Genomic DNA, 24,628 nt, shown 5'->3' with positions numbered 1-24,628 from the left:
CTTTCCCTTATAACAACATGGTTATAAGGGAAAATAATAGCATTCTTTAATGCAGAATGTGTAGTAGAAGGTCAATATAATAAACATTGGTGGCGCAGTGCGCCCCCCCCCCCTCCCTAGTATAATAAACATATAAACATTGGTGGCGCAGTGCGCCCCCCCCAACATAATACACATTGGTGGCGCAGTGCGCCCCCCCTCCCTAGTATAATAAACATATAAACATTGGTGGCGCAGTGCGCCCCCCCCAACACCCCAGTATAATAAACATATAAACATTGGTGGGCAGTGCGCCCCCCCCTCCCTAGTATAATAAATATATAAACATTGGTGGGCAGTGCGCCCCCCCCCTCCCCAGTATAATAAATATATAAACATTGGTGGGCAGTGCGCCCCCCCCCCCCTAGTATAATAAATATATAAACATTGGTGGCGCAGTGGGCAGTGCCAATGAGGGTTAAAAAAATAAATAAAAATTAACTCACCTCCACCAATTGATCGCGTAGCAGCCGGTCTTCTGTACTTTCTTCAGGACGCAGGACCTGTGGGTGACATCACTGTGCTCATCACTGTGCTCATCACATGATCCATCACCATGGTAATGGGCCATGTGATGGAGCTCAGTGACGTCACCACAGGTCCTGAAGAAAGAACATGAGACCGGCAGCAGCTACGCGATCAATTGGAGGAGGTGAGTTAATTTTTATTTATTTATTTTAACCCTCATTGGCACTGCCCACTGCGCCACCAATGTTAATTATACTGGGGGGGGGGGGGGGGGGGGGGGGAGGCGCCGCACTCAATGTTGATTATACTGGGGGGGACGCCGCACTCAATGTTGAATATACTGGGGGGGGGAAGCGCCGCACTCAATGTTGATTATACTGGGGGGGGGGGGGACGCCGCACTCAATGTTGATTATACTGAGGGGGGGGGGGGCGCCGCACTCAATGTTGATTATACTGGGGGGGACGCCGCACTCAATGTTGATTATACTGGGGGGGGGGGGGGACGCCGCACACAATGTTTATTATACTGGGGGGGGGGGGGGGGGCGCCACCAATGAAGATAACTGAGCTGTTAATACAAATGCAGGAGGCGGGTGCCGGAATCAAATAGCCGGCACCCGACCTCTATGACAGGGAGCTGCGATCAGCGGCAGTTTACCCCCTCCGGTGCAGCTCCCTGTCATAGAGGTCGGGTGCCGCTATTTGATTCCGGCACCCGCCTCCTGTATTTGTATTAACAGCTCAGTTATCTTCATTGGCCACAGCCCCTCCCCCTGTCCCTCTTCTTATTGGCCGTGGCAGCAGCAGCACAGGGGGAGGGAGAGACTCTTCCACTGCGCTGCTGATAATAAATAATATTATTCTGCGGCGGGCCCCCATCCCGCCCGGGCCCTCGGACCATGCCCGAAGTGCCCGACCGTTCAGTCCGCCCCTGATCCTCACTACAGGTCAATTTACCCTGTAATTTTTGTATGGTACAGTATGCTTGCATCACAAGTATTGTGGCGAGTTTTCTTCATGGGGTCTGCTCACAATCCAACTTTCATTGGTTCAAAGGGATGACAGTTTTGTTTTTGGCGCTGTTTCCACATGTACATTAGTCCCATTGAATCGGACAAATCCCTGGTCAGATATAATGGCATTTCAGAAATCTAAAGGACAGTGTTTTCTGTCATGGACTTCATAAGAAGTACACTACAGATTTTTCTGACATGTATTTTCTGCCAGGTGAACATAGCCTAATGCAGTGAGTGAATGAGATTTGTTTAAAGAGTAAGTGCACTTTACATCAACTTTGACATATCAAAGGTTTTGATCGATAGGGATCTGAGCCCTGAGACCTATACTGTTTTCTAAAACCAAGAGTTAGAAGCACTCCTTGAGAGTTGTCTTTCCTCGCTACTGAAGAAGACAGAAATGGAGACGACCTCAATAGAAAGTGAGCCCATCTTCACTTCCATCATCAGCAGCATGGAGAGACTGCACTCAAATCCTCACAGAACTAAAACCGTTGATATGTAATTCTGACATAGCAAAAGTTAAGTAAAGCACAGTTTCTCTTTAAATCTCACCCAGTTTGCTGCTACATAGTGGATTTATAACATGCAAATACTCTGTCGCAGATCTGCAGTGCATCCGTTTAGTGTGGATGTGCAATAATAATATTCTTGATGCAAGCTCTAAAAGGGAACCTGTCATTTACAGTTTTTGCGATTAACCTGACAATATGCTATAATTTTTATTTTTTTTATATTAATATAATTGTTATAATTATTAATAAAAAATATAATTAAAGGGGTTGTACCACAGAAAATATTCTAAATTTTTTAAACCAGCACCTGGATTGGAATACTTTGCTAATTGAATGTAATTTAAAATTAACCTTTAATACAGATACAGGAGGCGGGTGAGGGCGGCAGAAACATATAGCCGGCACCTGGCCTCTATGACAGGCAGCCCCTCGCATTTAATTATCATTGGTGGCGCAGTGCACCCCCTCACCCCCCCCCCCCCCCCCCCCCCCAGTATTAGAGTAAATAATTTTTATTGGCATTTTAGTGGAACATAAGGAAAAAGCCATATGCCGTAGTATTTTGACTTACATCTGTATATGCCTATACAATAGGCTTGCTTATAGAGCGACAATATACATAGGTAATTTGCATAGTGAGAATTGAGTACAATAAGGTCCGCAACAAATAGACCATAACAATAAAAGGTAAGGGGGGGAGGGAAAGATGGCAAGGAAAAGAGGGGCATTAAGGTAATAGTGATTATTATCTAACATAGTTGAGCAGTACAAATCTATCTGAGTTTCAGTATTCCAATCTTGTCCTAGGTAGGCGGACAACCCTGTTATTCAGGGGGAATAATTGGGGTTGTGGAGCCATGGGCCCCAAGTAAGTTGCCTGGATTTGAGGGAAATAGTCTTGAGTGGTACTGAATGTTCGTACCTGCATGACGTATTGACCTCCTGTATGACCTCAGCTAAGGTCGGTGAGGCTAATTGCTTCCAGTGACATGTAATAATCCGCTTAGCACTAAGTAGGATATGTCCCACAATGTTTCTGCGTGCTGGGGGGATGGTGTGTATACCCAGGAACAAGAGAGCCAGTTCAGGAAGAGGTTCTATACTTTGGACTGATATCCCGGAGATCAAGTCAAAAACACTGTGCCAATAGGGGGTGAGTATGGGGCATGCCCACAAAATGTGAAGTAGGGAGCCTCTAGCACCGCATCCTCGCCAGCAATGGGGGGAGGATGAGGGGTAGATTGTGTTCAATCTCTGTGGAGTAAAGTACCACTTTAGGAGGGTCTTAAGCGCTGCTTCGTAATGGGTGATACATTTGAAGTTAGAAACCAGAAATCTAATAGCTAGGATCCAGTCCTCGTCTAGGAAGGACTTCCCCAGCTCTAGTTTCCATTTTTTAATGGGTAGAGTCTTGGTGAAAGTTGCTTTATCTCCTAATATGTTGTATACGTATCGTGTGGTGTGTCTTTTAAAGAGGGATGGGAATTGGAATAGTCTTAGTATGCAAGAATTTATTGAGGGTGGAAATTGGGTAATTTTTGCAATAAAGTGTCGGATTCGCAGGTATCCCCCAGTATTAAAGTCATTGGTGGTGTAGTGCCCCTTCCCCCCCCCCCCACAGGGCAGTAGGGAGAGTGTGAAGTCCTAATCAGCCTAATAGAGCTCTATTAGGGTGAATAGGACAAGGGATTAAAAGATCCCAGATTCTAGCCCCTAAGGGGGGAAATAGTTATTAAATAAAAAGTAAAAAGTTAAAGGGAGTCTGTCACCTCCATATGGCCATATACAGTGCTTACATGGCTCTGTAGCACACCTATACAGGATTGTAACGGTACCTTTGTTCTTTTCTTTAGACTTGCACCAGCAGGAAAAACGAAGTTAAATTCATATGCAAATGAGCACTCACAAGTGCCCAGGGGCGGCGTTCAGTGTGTAGGTGCCCAGGCTGCTCTGCCTTCTTTTCACTTTACTCCTCCCCAGTCTCTGCCTTTGCCCGCCCTCCAAGTCTCTTGCCTCATCGATAGGGCAAAGGCAGACACTGGGGAGGAGTAAAGTGAAAAGAAGGCAGAGCAGCCTGGGCACCTACACACTGAACGCCGCCCCTGGGCACTTGTGAGTGCTCATTTGCATATGAATTAAACTTCGTTTTTCCTGCTGGTGCAAGTCTAAAGAAAAGAACAAAGGTACCATAACAATCCTGTATAGGTGTGCTACAGAGCCATGTAAGCACTGTAAATGGCCATATTAAGGTGACAGACTCCCTTTTAAATAAAAAACACCAAAATATTAAGTATAAATCACCCCCTTTCCTAATTTTACATATAAAATATATAAACAATAAATAAACCTATTACATATCGCCACGTCTGAAAAGTCCAAACTATTAAAATATTTTAAAAAAATTTCCTTTGCGGTGAATGCCGTAACAGAAAAAAATAAAAATTTAAACTGGGCAATTCGCCATTTACTTTTTTTGGCACCTTGTCCCCCCAATAAATAGGATAGGACTGTTCGATTATGGGCCGGACGTTCCATAAAATGCAAAATGCACGCAACTTTTTTTGGTGTTTTATTTTTTTCGCGTGGTATCAAGTATCGCAATACTTTTTTATGGTATCGAAATCGAATCAAAATTTTGGTATCGTGACAACCCTACTCCAAACATATCTTCTGCTAGAAACTGTGACAGTTACAGGGAAAGAGCGACAGCAGAAATGATATGCCACTGAGCAAGGTGATGCCCCCTGAGCTGCCAGCCTGAAATAAATCTAGCAGAACAATTGAAGCAATGGATGAGGAGATCTCTGTTTCCATGGGAGGTACAGGGCTGGTTCTTGCTTCTTTAGAAACAGATAGTCATGTACTATATCAGGCATCCTCAAACTGCGGCCCTCCAGCTGTTGCAAAACTACAACTCCCAGCATGCCCGAACAGCCTACAGGTATCAGCCTACAGCAGGGCATGGTGGGAGTTGTAGTTTTACAACAGCTGGAGGGCCGCAGTTTGAGGATGCCTGTACTATATGATGTCTGATTTTTATTTTTTACATCAGTCATGGCATAACCCCCTCAATTAGTGTTAATAACATTCTAAACATGCCACTGTTTAAATAATCAGTTTTACTGAGAGGGAGGAATAGAAGTGGTATAACAACATAGACTATTTGTAAATCCCTTACCATCTGTACAGAGGTCACAGGGTCCTACTCCGCCTTTATTGACCTCCCCCTGGGCTTCTAAAGCCAGATCTAGCTCTGCCAAACGGGACATCAAGCTAGGCAGAATGGATGTGCTGACAGCCAGGACACCGCTATTCCTCACCTCTTCAGCTCCTCCCACATGACTCTTTCTTTATATTCTTCTTAAAGAAACAGACAATTTACTAGAAAGCGTTTCAGCATCATGGCGTCGCTTTAATCAACTAAACTAGTTCCAGGTTCCTCTAGCAATCAGGCAGTTAATTTCGTTGGAACGCACTCAATATTTCTTCAGGTTCGCTCATACCATGTCTATTTTAATGCTGGCCCATGCTAGCAAGTTAACCCAAGCAGCTGCTTCATCTTTCATCTGTTACTGCGTTCATCATTCATAGTAAAGTATACACAAATCTCGGGGAGCAGAGAACTACTGTATTCTATAATAAACCAAAAATGTGGGGGATTCAATCAGCACAACCCTATATGTAGGTGCACATTGCTATGGCGAAATACATATACAAAGAAAAAGACACAAATGCAATAGCACTCTGCAACCAGCATTCCGCCCTGCCTCTATGCTGGATGAGGCATTGGTGTACATTTTGGCCAAAGCATAATAAGCCACTCACCACGTCAAGGTCACCTCTATGAGTGGTCCCTAACACTAGTTCCTACCTGTTTGTGGGCCATGACAGCCACACAAAGTCCAGGGAATGCAGGTCAGCATGCACGCCAAACACACTCTGCTTTTAACCCCGTCCGGTGCCATTACAGCTTTCATCGGATCCAGGGATGCAAGTACTAACATGCATGCTGAGCCCACTATATACTTCTCCTGGAGCCAAATGGCTACTAGTAGGTGCTATATATGCAGACTCAGTTTTATACGGACTTTAAAACCAGCCTCCAGGACAGATTGACTGGTCAGGTGTGCATGACTGCATGGAGATCGCCACGCCTCCAATATATACTACAAAGAAAAAATGTGGGAGATTGGGTCAGCACAACCCTATATGCAGGTGCACATCGCTATGGCGAAATACATATACAAAGAAAAAGACACAAATGCAATAGCACTCTGCAACCAGCACTCTGCCCTGCCTCCATGCTGGATGAGGCATTGGTGTACATTTTGGCCAAAGCGTAATAAGCCACTCACCACGTCAAGGTCGCCTCTATGGAGTGGTCCCTAACACTAGTTCCTACCTGTTTGTGGGCCATGACAGCCGCACGAAGTCCAGGGAATGCAGGTGCAGCATATATAAAGCATATATAATAAACTCAGCACTCCCTTTTTTTTTTTTTTAGTTTTTTTTATTAGATCAAAGTTTTTCAATAACGAAGCCCCTAACATCAGTATGAACATACTGTTACCTAAAGGAAGTAGCAGATGTCTTTAAAGCAGCAGTGTGATGTTTTCTTGCATAGAATGCGCAAATATGTACTATAAATGTATTACTTACTGTTGTTAATTATGCAATCTATTAAGCAATTCTATTTTTTTTTTGAAGGTCACTAATTCTGAGTGTCCACTTTCCTTTGGAGTCTCCCTTCAGAACCTCAGTTTACAGGTATTTCTTAGAAACTGTGAAAAAATAAGTAGGAATAAAGACTTAGAGTTGGCTTTCTGTCATGCATTTGGCTCAATAGATATGTTACTATTTACATAAGTGTTCAGATAAGAAATTTCTGTCCTATTACTCCATCAATTCACTGCACATGAACTTCTTTTGCTCTACAGACTGCATCTGTCAGTAAGGCTTAATCAGGGTTTGTTGGACCTTAAAAAACATACTTCGTATCAACCCATTATCATTTTTCATAATGTATTTTTACAAAAACAGTCCAAAGTACAGTACAGTGTAGCACAATACAGGATAAGGAACTGATCAGAGTTACTAATTAATATTCTAGCATATATGAAGAAGAATTCTGCAGGACTGATGAATGTTAGCAATGAGATGGTAGACCAACAAAATCACAAGCAATGTGTTATGGTAGTGGTCCATGGCCAACGCGCTCTACTTTTCCCACAGGGCCTGGCTGCTGTATTGCTCACCCATTCTCACTGACTACTTCCCTGTTGGGCTGTCCCCACTGTTGTCTTGCCTTTTCCCAGCACTCCAGTGCAGCACCTCTCACTCTTTTCAGGCAGAGGCTTGCTGCTTGCCTGCCTGCTTTGCCGCTCTTAGGGCATATATGCACACTCTCCCTGGGTCCTAACAAGCTAACATGCACCATAGTCTTCCCCAGCCAATGGATGGCCATCCTGGGGTACTTAAGGCAAGCACCTTCCCCTACCGGAGGGTGCTTAAGCAGTAGATTCTAATAGTGTCCTGCAAAGATGTGCTGTTATCTTGTCTGCTTGTGTACTGACCTTTGCCTGTTGCTGAATTTTGCCCCTCACTGCCTGACCTCTATACTGATCCTGAGCTGCCCTCCCTGACTTTTGACTCTTTATTGGATTGCACAAACTCAGGCTGTCCCTGACTTTGGTTTTGTCTGACCCCTTTGTGTTTCACACTAGTGTCTCTTGAGTCTCCATGAGTCAACAGTCTATAGAACATAGACTACTCCAGGAGGTAGTGAGCTACTGGTTCCCCTGCAGAAGAGTCCAGATTCCTGTATAGGGATTAACGGAGAAAGACCAGGGGACTAACTTCGGTGAATAACTTCAGCATTAAATTTTTACACTTGAAAACCATTTTAAAACAGGACCATCTTTGGATCCAAGTTTTAAAATGGTTTTCAAGTTCTAAAATCGAAGTCTGAAATTATTCACCCAAGTCCCACAAGGTCCCTCGCCAGAGCCCATACATTTGAATGCTGTACAGAGACCAATCTCCATACAGCATTCAAACAACGTTTTGAGAAAATCAACTTCAGATCTTGGATCCGAAGCTCGATTCGCTCAACACTAACTGCCAGGATAATGCCCTTAGGAGTACATCTGTTTTGTAGACACAGCAGATTCATATCCGCTTTGTAATGTATCAAGTGATTACTACACATTAAGAGAAGGTGTATGACAATACATACTTTAGTGGCATACAGAGATATCATATCACCCCCCCAGTTAATTTTCTGATGAACTTAAAGGGCTTCTGTCACCCCACTAAACTTTTTTTTTTTTGGGGTACTTATAATCCCTATACTGCGATATATCTATACATTATGTTATTAATCATTTTCGTTCTGTAGATAAGGCAAAAAACGTACTTTTATAATATGCTAAATACCTGTCTACCAGCAAGTAGGGCGTCTACTTGCTGGTAGCAGCCGCAAAAAACCGCCCCCTCCTCCTGTTGATTGACAGGGCCAGCCGCAATCTCCTCCTCCGGCTGGCCCTGTCTGCATTTCAAAAATCGCGCGCCTGTCTTGATTCGGCGCAGGCACTCTGAGAGAAGGAGGCTCGCCTCCTCAGCACTCCCTCAGTGCGCCTGCGCCGATGACGTCTTCTCTTTCGGTGACGTCATTGGCGCAGGCGCACTGAGGGAGTGCTGAGGAGACGAGCCTCCTTCTCTCAGAGTGCCTGCGCCAAATCAAGACAGGCGCGCGATTTTTGAAATGCAGACAGGGCCAGCCGGAGGAGGAGATCGCGGCTGGCCCTGTCAATCAACAGGAGGAGGGGGCGGTTTTTTGCGGCTGCTACCAGCAAGTAGACGCCCTACTTGCTGGTAGACAGGTATTTAGCATATTATAAAAGTACGTTTTTTGCCTTATCTACAGAACGAAAATTATTAATAACATAATGTATAGATATATCGCAGTATAGGGATTATAAGTACCCCCCCAAAAAAAAAAAAGAGTTTAGTGGGGTGACAGAAGCCCTTTAACAATTTTTGCAAAAAAATTATAATTTCCTCCTCTTATATTTAGGAAAAACAATTGCTTCACAAATATGGTGCTCATTCTGAACACCATATTTCTTAATATATTTACACCAGACAGCTGTCATAAATGTATTAATGAATCTCCACCTTACAGCTCTATGTCTCCTGCTTCCCTCCATATAGTATATGATAAAACTGGCTGCTTGCACAACCACTATAGGAGCTGTATGCATAGGAATTTATACAGTTACCATTGAACTCAGCGAAAGCTGTAAAATATCTTTGCACTGAGCTCCCCCTAGTGGTGGCTGCAGAAATATGTCAGGGATTTGTGTCTGGAAGCGGGAAAAAGGAGTTGAGCGCCAGGCCCTTTTCACCTTGGGCCCCACAGCAATTCTGTGGTCTGCCTTCATGTAAGTACACCACTGTGCCAAGAGTTTAGATTTTTTACCAGGGCATCCTCCATTTTTAAACCGATTGGGACAGGTTTGCTAATCATGTCTCATACTTAGGGGTCATTCACATTCACTTCAATGGGTCTGCAAATCTGGAGATGCGGAACGGAAGCCCGGAACGGAGCACTACGGAGTGCTTTCTGGGGTTCCGTTCCGTGCCTCCGCACCGCAAAAAGATAGAACTTGCTCTACCTTTTTGCGGAACGGACAGAACGCGGACCCATTCAAGTGAATGGGTCTGCAATCCCCATGCGGCTGCCCCACGGACGGTGCCCGTGCATTGTAGACCGCAATTTGCTCTAACAGCCTGGATGCTTTTCAATGAAATAAATTGCAAAAAAAAAATCTCCCCCATGTGTTTGGTATTGCCACGTCTGTAACGAGACAGACTACATAAATATCATGCAAATTATCCCATACAGTGCATGCTGTAAAAAAAAAAATTGAATTGCTAATTTATACTTAGTTGCCACCAAAAAATGTAATAACAATCGATCAAAAAGCGTAATTTACTCCAAAATGATACCAATGAAAAATACAAGTCGTCTCACAAAAATCAAGCCCTCACACAACTCCATAGAAAGAAAAATAAAAAAGTTATGGATCTTGGGAAGCAGTGATGCAAAAACATTTTTTCCTTTAAAAAAAGGGGGTTTATTGCAAAAAAAGTTGTAAAACGTTAAAAAAACACTATATGTATTTGGTATCACTGTAATTGTACTGACCCAGAAAATAAAGATATTATGTTATTTATACTGAAAAATGAACGCCGTAAAATTTATAATGTAAAAATGCAGTGGCAGAATTGCTGTTTTTCCCATCTCCTTCCTAGAAAGAGTTAATAAAAGTTAATCAGAAAGTTATATGCACCCCAAAATAGCGCCATTAAAAAGTACAACTTTTCCTGCAAAAACAAGCCCTCCTACAGCTATTTAGACGGAAAAATAAAGAAGTTATAGCTCTTGGAACGTGACGATTCAAAAAGGAAAAAAAAACGCTTGGTCAGTAAGCCAAAAACAGGCTGGTCACTAAGGGGTTTAAAAAGGTTATCCAAGACTTAAAAAGACCTCATTGAGTGGCAGATCCACGGTGGGGCTCTAGTTTGATTATAAAATCTAAACCAGTGTTTTCATAAGTCATGGTAAATCATAGTTCAGAAATCATATTCCTCCTCAGTGGAAGAGAATTAAGGCTATTTGCCATCCATCTCATTGTTCTGGCCTTACAGAAGAGAATCTAGCATATGTGACCTTTCCTCATCCTTGAGAAGTGATGAAAGTCAGAACTCTGGAGCGAGGAGAGATTAATCACTACCAACCAAAAAGCCTCAGTCTTAGGGCTGTTTCACACGAGCAGATGCCGTGCGTGTCATCAGCAGCGTGAATGACAGCCAAGCCCCGATCCGGACAGCAGAGACACAGAGCACTAACATGACTGATAATGCTCCGTGCCTCTCTTTGACCTTTTTACTACAAAATCACAGTGAGATAAAGTTGTCACCATAATAGTGTAGTAAAAAGAGAGGCAAAGAGCATTATCAATCATGTTAATGCTCCGTGTCTCTGCTGTCCAGTGTGGGGCTTGGCTGTCTTTCACGCAGGGAATGACACACACGGCATCCGCTCGTGTGAAACAGCCGTTAGGGCTCAGCAAATTTCAAAAGGGATCATGTTCCATCTACCATCTGTGACATCTTGTGGATGTTGCCATACTCACTTTATGAATGTGTGCTAGTGCAAGGTTGACTTAATGTGTAATAAACAATTATACACATTGATTTGCTGAATGAGAGAGCAGGAGAAGCAATTCTACAGTATGGTGCCTGCTTCCCATTGTTGTCATTGGGAGGCTGCGCTGCAGTTTGTGCGGCCCGTGGTTTAAAGCAGGACCACACCAAGAAGGGACGTGTGCCTTTTTGCTGCTGTGTGCAGACAGATGCTGCTTTAAGCCACAGCGGCTGTCCACTAAGCCACGAGCGGGTCTGCAGCATCCAAAGTGACAAATCCTCCTTGTGAACATAGCCTTAAGGTAGTTTGTTTGCTCATAATGTGTAAATTTAGAAGTCAGTATATTATAAAATAATATATATATTTTTTTTTTTACAGACATCTGATAAAAATTGGAATCCATGTTTACATGATGAATCTTCCAAGTTGTTTTACAAGGTAATTTAATATTTATGAATACAATTTCAACAGGGTATTTCTTACATAAACAGCCATATTTTCAGTGTGGTAAGTGTAAAGTTACTGAATCAAACTTCTTTGTCAACCAATTCAGTTAGCCATGCAGCTGATCAAGCGTACTGTAGCAATGTAGTCATAAACCTTCATTACGGTACTCAGTTGGAATATTTTTTGCACAGTGATCGTTTTTCACATCTTTTATGGGGGCGCAAAAAAAAAACATCATTGTCAGCAGCACATCCCCTTCGTCCACGGGAACATGTGCTGCTGACTATAGAAACTGTATGGAATAAACGATCGTGCTAAAGGTCATTCCTCCCATTCCAACATGGTAAATGCTCCATACATGGCGGGTGCTGACTTCTGCTGATCGGAGTCCCCTTAGTCAAATCGAGGGTCTCCGATTGCTTACCATGACAGCCTGTGCGCTGTTAAAGCTTCCCAGGCCTATCATGGTAATCCTCCTTCTGAGCTGTGCACAAGGCACAACTCAGTAGGCAGAGTGGCAGAATTCCAGATTTCTATTATGGTGAATGGGACAAGGGATCAAAAGATCCCAAGTTCTAGCCCCCTCAGGGGCGTAAAAGTTATTGTTAAAAACCACACCACCTTTCCCAATTTTACATATAAAAAATATACACTATATACAATAAAAAAATAAACATAACAGTTATCGCTGCATCCGGAAAATGTCTCAACTATAAAAATATAAAAATATTTTTCCTGCACTGTGTACACCGTAACGGAAAACAAAAGAAGAACACGCTTCAACATTTTTTGGTCACCTTATTCCCCCCTCAAAATTTAATAACAGTGATTAAATGTACCAATGATCAAATACCAGTGATCAAATGTTACCAATAAAAACTACAGTTTGTCCCGCAAAAAGCAGGCCCTCATACAGCTCTGTAGACAGAAATATGAAGAAGTTATGGTTGTCAGAAAATGGCAATGCAAAGAAAATTTGGATTTTTTCAAAGGTTTTTATTTTTTATAAAGTAGTAAAACAAAAACACTATGCAAATTTGGTATCTCCATAATCATGTTGAGCCATAGAATAAGGATGTCATGTCATTTTTAGAGCACAGTGAACGCTGTAATATCAAAACCCCCAAAACCTTGTTGGAAAACCCCACAAAGAATGTTTCCTGTTTTCCAATACAAGACATGGCAAATTAAATGGCGCCATTGAAAAATAGAATTTATCCCGCAAAAAATAAGCCCTCATATGGCTATAAGAACAGAAAATACAAGGCACTTACTAATGTATTTTAATTGTCCATATTGCCTTCTGGCTTGATTTTTTTTTTTTTTTCCGTCACACTATATACGACTTGTTTCCATGGTTACGACCACCCTGCAATCCAGCAGTGGTGTCTGAGCTTGCACACTATAGGAAAAGTCACCGGCCTCTCTGGAACTTTTTCCTATAGTGTTCAAGAACGGCCTCCTCTGCTAGATTGCAGGGTGGTCGTAACCCCTGGAAACTAAAAGTGTATAATGTGATGGAAAAATGAATCCAGCCAGCAAAGGAAGCCATTTGGATAATAACAATACATTAGTAAGTGCCTTGTATTAACTTCCTCTACATGATAAGGGACATTTGTTGAAGTGAGACAACCCTTCTACTAGTTGTATTGGAAAACACTACTGTCTCCATTTTACAACTCGGAGAGTCAGGGGAGGATCTTCTAGCTGTACATCATGGTTACTATAACTTTTACTTTTCTGTATTATTATGTTATTTAGAATATTAATAGATATTAACTACTGTGCGTTATGTTTTATTATAGATTGTACGTCTTGACAACCTGTTTGCCTACTGGAATGTGAAATCTGAGATGTACTACCACCGATCGTACAATGAAGCTTTGGTATGAACTATATCTACCTTAAAAAAAAAAAATGAGGGGGGATATTTACTTCTCAAAATGGGATGTAAATCAACAAAGAGATCGGTACACGTATTTACCTAATAAAGTTAAATTTTATTAAGACATAAAATACATACAAACATAAATGTAGAGACCATACAGCATGCTTAGAGGAGACAGTCCACAATATATCCACTGTAGATGGATTAAATTGCTTGACTCGCTGCAATCATTTTCAAGACCCTCTATATCTGGAATCTCGATCAGCATATATTATTGAAAGCTGTATCTAGCCATAATATAGTGATAACTTTTGATGTGGAGCAAGTCAAGCATGGGTCTATGGCGAGCATAAATGGCATTCATATACAAAGCTGCATCCTATCTGAGTAGATACAATTTTCAATACATGTTCAATATACATTCAGAATGGATGCATCGAATCGATCGAAGTTGCTCACCTACCCAATGTCCAGTGGTCTACGTGTGGGCTCTCTCTGACAAGCGTACTCCTCGACGTACGTTTCGCTAGTGCTTCTTCCTCCTGAAGAAGCACTAGCGAAACGTACGTCGAGGAGTACGCTTGTGATGTATTGATGATATTTCTCTATTGATGTCCGTTATTACAATTTCATTGCATAGAAACTACCTTAAAAAAGTATGTTTGCAAAATAATTATAGAGATTCTGCACCGAATTGATACAAAAGAGGAATATGAATGCACTTTGTAGTCACGTTGTAGTCATGTGTACAGTATTGCTGCAAATTATAAGTGCTATCTTTATTTTTCAGGGTATTTTGAAGTATGGTGTGGCTTCTCAGAATGTCATGCCTGAAGGTTATGATTTTGGTATGTGTATCATAAACTAAAATGTTGTGTGATTTATGTATAAAAACTCTTCTAACTTAAATTGTCTGAAAGCTGGATTTTGATTGGTTGTTATGTCTTTACTGACACTGTTTTTTGCATGAGACTTGTATATACTTGTCTGAACCCGCAGTTTTTTTATGGGACAAAACAACTATGTTATGTGTATGTGGGTAACCCAGCTCTACTGCCACAGATGATGTTTGGTGAAAGAAGGGTTGGACATGAACCAATCTGAATGTGCAAGTGAATTGAGGAGCCTGAAACAATAGCGGTCAACCAAACCAGCATTTGTCTGACATCTAGTGAAGGTGTATGGCCACTATTTAGTATATCTGTGTGGGGCAGTGCATCATTCACAAAAAAAACACATTTATCCTTCCCCATTGAAGAAAAACTTCAGAAAATAAGCAGAACTGTGCCTGTATCAAGTTACTCATTATTCCATTTTATATCTGTAAAGAAAAAATCAAGGCAACTGGACTTACTGTAGATTTCTTGAAAACGTTTCACTCGTTCTTCCAACGAGCTTTCTGAATGACTGTACAAGAATTCTCTGGGAATAAATATGTAACTGAATCAACATCTGGTAATTATACCCAGCATGGGGTCAGAGGTCATTATACCCAGCATGGGGTCAAAGGTGTTGAGACAGCATTGTATGTGGCAGACAATAGATGTCTAACTTCCCCCCCCCCCACCTCTATTCAAGCTTGGCTTCTCCATTTTTACATAGATGGGGGGTTAGACATCTATTGTCTGCCACATACAATGCTGTCTTGACACCTTTTTCTGGGAGGTCGTTGTCACCTACTGACTCCAATTAGGATAATGGAATCAACACCTTTTGACCCCATGCTGGGTATAATGACTTCTGACCCCATGCTGGGTATAATTACCAGATGTTGATTCAGTTGGAAGAACGCGTGAAACGTTTTCAAGAAATCTACAGTAAGTCCAGTTGCCTTGATTTATTCTTTACAGATATACCATGACCTGGATAAATGAGAACCTTCACAGACATATTACATTTTATGTTACCATTTTAAAGGGCTTCTGTCACCCCACTAAAGTGATTTTTTTTTTTGGGGCTAGTTAAATTAGTTATATAGCGATATATGAAAATATAATTGTGTTACTTACATTGATCCAGCAGTTTATTCAAAAAACGAAGTTTTATCATATGCAAATTCGGTCTCTACCAGCAAGTAGGGCGGCTACTTGCTGGTAGCTGCTGCAGAAATCCGCCCCCTCCTCTTGTTGATTGACAGGGCCAGCCGGGATCTCCTCCTCCGGCCAGCCCTGTCGGCATTTCAAAAATCGCGCGCCCGTGTTGATTCGGCGCAGGCGCTCTGAGATGAGGAGGCTCGTCTCCTCAGAACTCCCTCAGTGCGCCTGCGCCGATGACGTCTTCTATTTCGGTGATGTCATCGGCGCAGGCGCACTGAGGGAGTTCTGAGGAGACGAGCCTCCTCATCTCAGAGCTCCTGCGCCGAATCAACACGGGCGCGCGATTTTTGAAATGCCGACAGGGCTGGCCGGAGGAGGAGATCCCGGCTGGCCCTGTCAATCAACAAGAGGAGGGGGCGGATTTCTGCAGCAGCTACCAGCAAGTAGCCGCCCTACTTGCTGGTAGAGACCGAATTTGCATATGATAAAACTTCGTTTTTTGAATAAACTGCTGGATCAATGTAAGTAACACAATTATATTTTCATATATCGCTATATAACTAATTTAACTAGCCCAAAAAAAAAAAAACACTTTAGTGGGGTGACAGAAGCCCTTTAAATGTGCAGCTAACAACATTAAAGGGGTTCTCAGAGATTTTCATATTGATGGCCTAACCTCAGAATAGATCGTCAGTATAGGATCGGCGGGTGTCCAACTCCTGGCACCCCCGGCGATCAGTTGTATAAAGAGGCTGCTGTGAGCGCTTATGCCACTTCCTGGGCCATGTGACGCCATGTTCATTGGTCACATGGTCTAGGCGCAGCTCAGTCCCATTCAAGTGAAAGGGCCTGGGCTGCGATACCGAGCACAGACGCTATCCAATGGATGGAGCTGCATCACCTACTATCCATTTCAGTGTTTCCTAAAATCTCAGATATGTTTCATCATCCTGTTGTAAAACCAGTTTTTATTTGCCATTGTAATAAAAATAGAATGGGCACTCATATACCTGGTACACTAGGTAGGCAATGCGACTCAAACAATGTAATAATAATATATTAATTTATTGATAGTGATTGTGTATATCAATATATAATTAATACCCTAATAGTTATACCCTCTAAATAAACCTAAATGGTTAAAATACACATAAAACTAATTGATAAAATGAGCATAAATCTATCCACTGTTATAGCTAATGGAAAGTCGGTCCAGCGTTAATAGAAGGCCCACACTAGTAGATCTTCCGTTATCTACAACAGTGGCTGACAGCAAATGGGACTTCAGTGAAAATATAAAATGTGGATTATATAAATAAATAAATAAATAAAAATTCAAGAGTGAAATTACGTGATATAGCACAGTGACTTGAAATGTCCAATAGATAAAATGTGACAATCTACTGGATCAGCATAATATAGTGCAAATGGTTAATAAAATAGTGAATATATAAATATATAAGTGTATAAATAACTCTAAGAAATCAATACAATCGCTGTCTCCCACTGGTAGTTCTATTCCTAAAATAGTCCTTCTTAATATTAGAACGTGTGACCTGAATTACGGCTTCATCCACATATTTGTCCGCAGGTAAGCTCAGTTTGAGCTGATAGGTTGTATAATTGAACAGCCGCAACAAATACGGCAAAATGCTTGCACAGTAGTATTGAAGTGTCCAATAATGTTGCAATGCAATCAAACAATAGTGCCAATGTAGCAAACAGAGTAGTTAGGCAGCAATGAACATATGTCCAGCAATATTAGGCCGATTCACATATATCGGAGCTGATAGCTCTTACTTACATATACTCCCACCGTGGCGTCCCACGTGGTGTAAGTTTCAAGCAAACTTGCCTTTCTGTAGCGCAGCTGAGCTGTCTGTTACGATGCTGTATCCTCCTGACTGTGAACTGGAATACTGGCTGTGTCACGCTGCAGGTGCACGTCCGGTTTCTTTTGGATATTTCACCTGTTTGGGTCAGTACTAATGCTGAAATCTTTAACCCATCAGTCTCTGTATTGTATCCGAGGAGACCTGCAGTTCAATAGTCCTTAGAACCGCAATTTTTGGGCTCCTTTAGAAAACCTTTAGAAAGCGCTTTCTCAATCCAGTATAGTATAAAGTTGTTGCCGGTATATTGTCAGATCCAATTATTCCTCACCAGACGCGTTTCAAAGGCTACCTGCCTTCTTCCTCAGTGGCTAATTTGGAACTGACTATGCCGGCTTTTTATCCTCCATAAGGCTCTTGATTAAACCTGAAATGGACCTGAAGGATCTGGGTTTCACAAGTACAATTGTTTTATATTGCGGTAATGTTGCGGTATGTTTGCGGTTTTTCTATATACCCATGCGTTTTTCTATATTATATATTCCTAGGTCCACCAGAATCCTTATGCATATAAGATTTTTGTTATACCTGGTAAAAATTCAAACTTATATCGATAATATCATCCTATCTCATGGATTGTTAAAAACACATTATTCTTACTAAACTGCTATATATAGAGAAAAGCTTATAAACCTTTATTATATAAAAAAAACATATTAAATAGTAGAGAGCTTCTATATTAGGACTAAAAAATATATATATTTTATATAAAAAAATCTAAAAATATAAATATAAAAATAAAATTAAAAATATTATTTTGGTATTATATGCATATATAAATATTCATAAATACACAGCAGACTGTATCTAATGGGGCTCATCCCCTCAATAGTTCGGGCAGAGTGTATATTCATATTCATTAATACACAGCAGACTGTATCTAATGGGGCTCATCCCCTCAATGGTTCGGGCAGAGTGTATAGGGTATAGATGGACTGGGGTCGGAGATGACACCCGACCCATCATAAAAACCCAAATATTTCCAACTCGGCGTTTAGTCCAGCTGGAGCCAAACTGCTGAATTCGAAGATCTTCCTAGACTCCGCCCTAGACATACGGGCAATATGATTGCCCCCCCTCCAATGGCGTTCTATTTGTTCAAATGCTGCAAAAGTTAAAGCTTTGGGATCTTGATTATGTATCAATTTAAAATGTTTTGATAGTACATGTTTGTCGTACCCTTTCTTGATATTATTTATATGTTCCGCTATCCTCACTTTTAGGGGTCTTTTAGTCCTGCCAATATATTGTTTAGCACATGGGCATTCAATAATGTAGATTACGTTTGAACTATTGCAAGTGAGAAGATCTTTTATCTCAACTGAAAAATTATTTTGTGTTGAGGTCACTCGCATAGTCTTTTTTGCAAACGACGTATTCCTACAATTTATACAGCCTCCACATCTGTGGAACCCACTCCTTTTTAACCATTTGTTAACAGAACCGGTTTCTCTTATCTGATTTTTAATAGATGGTGCTATTTTTAGGCCCAAATTTGGGGCCTTAGTATACACTATCTCCGGTAATGGCGGGATTAAAGGGCCTATAATTTTATCCTTCTGGATAAGGTGCCAATTATTTTTAATACTTTGTTCTATTTTTTTATGTTGTGCATTATAAGGCAGTATAATACGGAATTTGTTATCATCACTGGGTTTCTCATCCTTTTTTGTTTACTTTCGAAAAACATCTTTCTATCCATTTTTCTAACCTTGCATAGTGCTTTTTCAACAACTGTCTCTGGATATTCTTTCTCCAAAAATTTTTTCTTCATAGAAACAGCTTCATCCTCAAATTCTGTCTGGTTAGTACAGTTCCTCTTTATTCTACGGAACTGTCCCGTAGGTATATTCAATAACCATGATGGCAGATGACAGCTAGAAAAGAGGATAAAGCTGTTCTTGGCTACCTCTTTCTGGAAGGTAGTGCAAACATAGTGATCCATCTGAGTAGTGATCCGAATATCCAGGAATTCTGTATATTCCTGATTGATGTTGGAGGAGAATTTAAGATTACATTCATTTCTATTAATATCTTCCAAGAAGGTATGGAGGCTAGATATATCTCCCTGCCAGACAAAAATGATATCGTCAATGTAGCGCTGCCAGAGCACCAGGTCCGACCCCAGCCTGGGCAAGATGGTCTCTTGTTCCCACTGTGCCATAAATAGATTGGCATAGCTGGGGGCGAACCTGGTGCCCATGGCAGTGCCACGAGTCTGGAGGTAATAAGCCCCCTCAAAAAAGAAATAATTATGTGTTAAAATATATCTCACACCTTCTGCCAGAAATTCAATTTGTCTCTCTCCAAGATTACCATAATTCCGCAACTGTAATTTCATATTGTTTATGCCCTGTTCGTGGTCAATCACGGTATAGAGCGATTGAACATCCAATGTCCCTATAAGCCAGTGAGACTCCACCTTCAGATTCTCTAATATCTGGACAATCTGTGTGGTGTCTTTAAGATACGATGGAGTATTCTTCACTGTAGGCTGGATTAGTTGGTCTATATATTTGGACAAATTGGATGACAAAGACTCTATACCCGAAATTATAGGGCGACCCGGTGGATCCGACATACTTTTGTGTATCTTAGGAAGACAGTAAAACACGGGTAGTCTCTGCTGTGTCCCCAAGATAAAATCAAATTCCTGTTTAGAAAGCAGTCCGTCCTCCAGACCTCCATCACAGTATTGATTTAATAATTCCGAGAATTCCTCTATTGGATCCTTCCTCAGTTTCTTATATGTAGTTATATCCGCAAGCTGTCTTAGGCACTCTGCATTATATTTTGTAGTTTCAAGAAGCACAATGGCTCCACCTTTATCAGCGGGACGAATAGTAAGGTTATTAATTGTTTGCAATTCTTTGATTGCTTTAATCTCCTGTGAGGTCAAATTATTTCTCCTCAACTGTTTATCAGATACTTTCCTCAAGTCTGTCTCTATATTTTTTCTAAAAGTCGCTATCTCTACTCCAATTTCCTGTCTAGGAAATTTTTTGGATTTTGGTTTCAAGATTGTGTGTTGGATTTCACCATCCACATGTTCATCTATACTTGCTAATATCGGATTTTTTAGAAAATATTTTTTCAAGCACAGTTTCCTCACAAATTTCTCTATCCCTACGTACGTGTCAAATTTATTCAGTTTCGCTGTAGGTGCAAACTTGAGACCCCTGTTTAGCAGTCTTCTCTGAGAATCAGTCAAGACGGCCGAACTGAGGTTCACTACAGCGTCTGAATTGTTTATCTGTGTCTGTTGTAAGTCCCTCTTTTTTCTTTGGGATCTTCGTGTCTTTCTTTTAGGTCTAGATTCTGTGGATGTCTGTGGGTCCCCTCTCTCAGATGTTTGGGTGTGTATTGCTGTCTGTAATTCTGAGGGGGACGCGTCCTCTGTTGTGGCTCGTAATCGTCTATTTGATAATTGGGCCTGGTCCTCAGATTGTACGTATGTGGTTGATCTCTTATTGGTGATCTCGATCTGTGTCTGATTCTCATATTGTGGCCTGTCCCTAACTGTTGGTGTTGGACATGTGTATTGATTGGTGTCTGTGATCTCTGTCTGATTCTTGTCTTGTGGTGGGGTGGAGTTCTGTCTAAAAAATGGTTATCGTTCAATGCCTCAAATCTATTATTCACCGGTATATTAAACCTGGGAGGATGTATATCATCATTGTGGTAGCTCAAAGGTCTAATATTTAAATCGCCTTCTTGTGAATTATTTCTATATTGATATCCTTCCATTGGTTTGGCATTAAATCTATATTTTTTTGTTTTTTTATATATTATCTCTGATTCCATTTTATCTAAACTCCTGCATATCCGTGCCTGCCATATAGCTAATTCTTCATTGGCTGGTAATTTTTCAACAGAGATTTTTATTTTGTTTATTCTCTCAGTCAATTCTTTCAATAATTTACTTCTCCTTTTTATAATAAGTTGTATTAACATTATTGACTGGGAGAAGAGCAATGCTTCCCACTCCTTATTGAATTCATCATTACAAAGGTCTTGTGCAGGGATCTTAGATATCATTAACCCCTTAGGGATTTTCTTATCCTCAATACATAATTTCAGTGACTTGATTTCCCACTGTTGTCTTAATTGTTTCAACAACAGTGGTTCCAGTTCCCTGAATGTCTCTTCTATAGATTTCTCACCTCCAGTGGCATTTAAATCATGAGTAGAAAAATCTTCAAACCTATATGTTTCTACTTTGAGTCGCTTGCTTTCCATGTGATTCCAGATATCCATCCCTAAAACAGGGGGAGCTCTGTCCTCAGTGGGTACGTATAGAATAAATGAGAAAACGAGAGTAGGGGACGGCTCACCTCTGATTTTAGGATGGCACGGTGCTCCAAACAGATGTTGTACCCGATCACCAGAAAACAATAGTAATAAAAATAGAATGGGCACTCATATACCTGGTACACTAGGTAGGCAATGCGACTCAAACAATGTAATAATAATATATTAATTTATTGATAGTGATTGTGTATATCAATATATAATTAATACCCTAATAGTTATACCCTCTAAATAAACCTAAATGGTTAAAATACACATAAAACTAATTGATAAAATATCATTTTTGTCTGGCAGGGAGATATATCTAGCCTCCATACCTTCTTGGAAGATATTAATAGAAATGAATGTAATCTTAAATTCTCCTCCAACATCAATCAGGAATATACAGAATTCCTGGATATTCGGGTCACTACTCAGATGGATCACTATGTTTGCACTACCTTCCAGAAAGAGGTAGCCAAGAACAGCTTTATCCTCTTTTCTAGCTGTCATCTGCCATCATGGTTATTGAATATACCTACGGGACAGTTCCGTAGAATAAAGAGGAACTGTACTAACCAGACAGAATTTGAGGATGAAGCTGTTTCTATGAAGAAAAAATTTTTGGAGAAAGAATATCCAGAGACAGTTGTTGAAAAAGCACTATGCAAGGTTAGAAAAATGGATAGAAAGATGTTTTTCGAAAGTAAACAAAAGAAGGATGAGAAACCCAGTGATGATAACAAATTCCGTATTATACTGCCTTATAATGCACAACATAAAAAAATAGAACAAAGTATTAAAAATAATTGGCACCTTATCCAGAAGGATAAAATTATAGGCCCTTTAATCCCGCCATTACCGGAGATAGTGTATACTAAGGCCCCCAATTTGGGCCTAAAAATAGCACCATCTATTAAAAATCATATAAGAGAAACCGGTTCTGTTAACAAATGGTTAAAAAGGAGTGGGTTCCACAGATGTGGAGGCTGTATAAATTGTAGGAATACGTCGTTTGCAAAAAAGACTATGCGAGTGACCTCAACACAAAATAATTTTTCAGTTGAGATAAAAGATCTTCTCACTTGCAATAGTTCAAACGTAATCTACATTATTGAATGCCCATGTGCTAAACAATATATTGGCAGGACTAAGAGACCCCTAAAAGTGAGGATAGCGGAACATATAAATAATATCAAGAAAGGGTACGACAAACATGTACTATCAAAACATTTTAAATTGATACATAATCAAGATCCCAAAGCTTTAACTTTTGCAGCATTTGAACAAATAGAACGCCATTGGAGGGGGGGCAATCATATTGCCCGTATGTCTAGGGCGGAGTCTAGGAAGATCTTCGAATTCAGCAGTTTGGCTCCAGCTGGACTAAACGCCGAGTTGGAAATATTTGGGTTTTTATGATGGGTCGGGTGTCATCTCCGACCCCAGTCCATCTATACCCTATACACTCTGCCCGAACCATTGAGGGGATGAGCCCCATTAGATACAGTCTGCTGTGTATTAATGAATATGAATATACACTCTGCCCGAACTATTGAGGGGATGAGCCCCATTAGATACAGTCTGCTGTGTATTTATGAATATTTATATATGCATATAATACCAAAATAATATTTTTAATTTTATTTTTATATTTATATTTTTAGATTTTTTTATATAAAATATATATATTTTTTAGTCCTAATATAGAAGCTCTCTACTATTTAATATGTTTTTTTAATATAATAAAGGTTTATAAGCTTTTCTCTATATATAGCAGTTTAGTAAGAATAATGTGTTTTTAACAATCCATGAGATAGGATGATATTATCGATATAAGTTTGAATTTTTACCAGGTATAACAAAAATCTTATATGCATAAGGATTCTGGTGGACCTAGGAATATATATAATATAGAAAAACGCATGGGTATATAGAAAAACCGCAAACATACCGCAACATTACCGCAATATAAAACAATTGTACTTGTGAAACCCAGATCCTTCAGGTCCATTTCAGGTTTAATCAAGAGCCTTATGGAGGATAAAAAGCCGGCATAGTCAGTTCCAAATTAGCCACTGAGGAAGAAGGCAGGTAGCCTTTGAAACGCGTCTGGTGAGGAATAATTGGATCTGACAATATACCGGCAACAACTTTATACTATACTGGATTGAGAAAGCGCTTTCTAAAGGTTTTCTAAAGGAGCCCAAAAATTGCGGTTCTAAGGACTATTGAACTGCAGGTCTCCTCGGATACAATACAGAGACTGATGGGTTAAAGATTTCAGCATTAGTACTGACCCAAACAGGTGAAATATCCAAAAGAAACCGGACGTGCACCTGCAGCGTGACACAGCCAGTATTCCAGTTCACAGTCAGGAGGATACAGCATCGTAACAGACAGCTCAGCTGCGCTACAGAAAGGCAAGTTTGCTTGAAACTTACACCACGTGGGACGCCACGGTGGGAGTATATGTAAGTAAGAGCTATCAGCTCCGATATATGTGAATCGGCCTAATATTGCTGGACATATGTTCATTGCTGCCTAACTACTCTGTTTGCTACATTGGCACTATTGTTTGATTGCATTGCAACATTATTGGACACTTCAATACTACTGTGCAAGCATTTTGCCGTATTTGTTGCGGCTGTTCAATTATACAACCTATCAGCTCAAACTGAGCTTACCTGCGGACAAATATGTGGATGAAGCCGTAATTCAGGTCACACGTTCTAATATTAAGAAGGACTATTTTAGGAATAGAACTACCAGTGGGAGACAGCGATTGTATTGATTTCTTAGAGTTATTTATACACTTATATAT

At 40.7% G+C, this 24,628-nt stretch overlaps 1 protein-coding gene across 1 annotated transcript in view; it reads left to right on the top strand.

Annotated features, from left to right (window-relative positions):
- VPS13A (vacuolar protein sorting 13 homolog A) overlaps positions 1-24,628 on the top strand; it is a 269,928-nt gene that overhangs the window by 54,645 nt on the left and 190,655 nt on the right. The window contains 4 exon segments of the mRNA XM_040417055.1: positions 6,748-6,807; positions 11,630-11,689; positions 13,504-13,584; positions 14,377-14,434. Coding sequence (XP_040272989.1) covers positions 6,748-6,807; positions 11,630-11,689; positions 13,504-13,584; positions 14,377-14,434 — 259 coding nt within the window.

This window comes from Bufo bufo, chromosome 2, assembly GCF_905171765.1.
Source record: "Bufo bufo chromosome 2, aBufBuf1.1, whole genome shotgun sequence".
NCBI classification, from domain to species: Eukaryota; Metazoa; Chordata; class Amphibia; order Anura; family Bufonidae; genus Bufo; species Bufo bufo.
The sequence above is the reverse complement of the archived record's forward strand: the minus strand, read 5'-3'. Positions and strand labels throughout refer to the sequence as shown.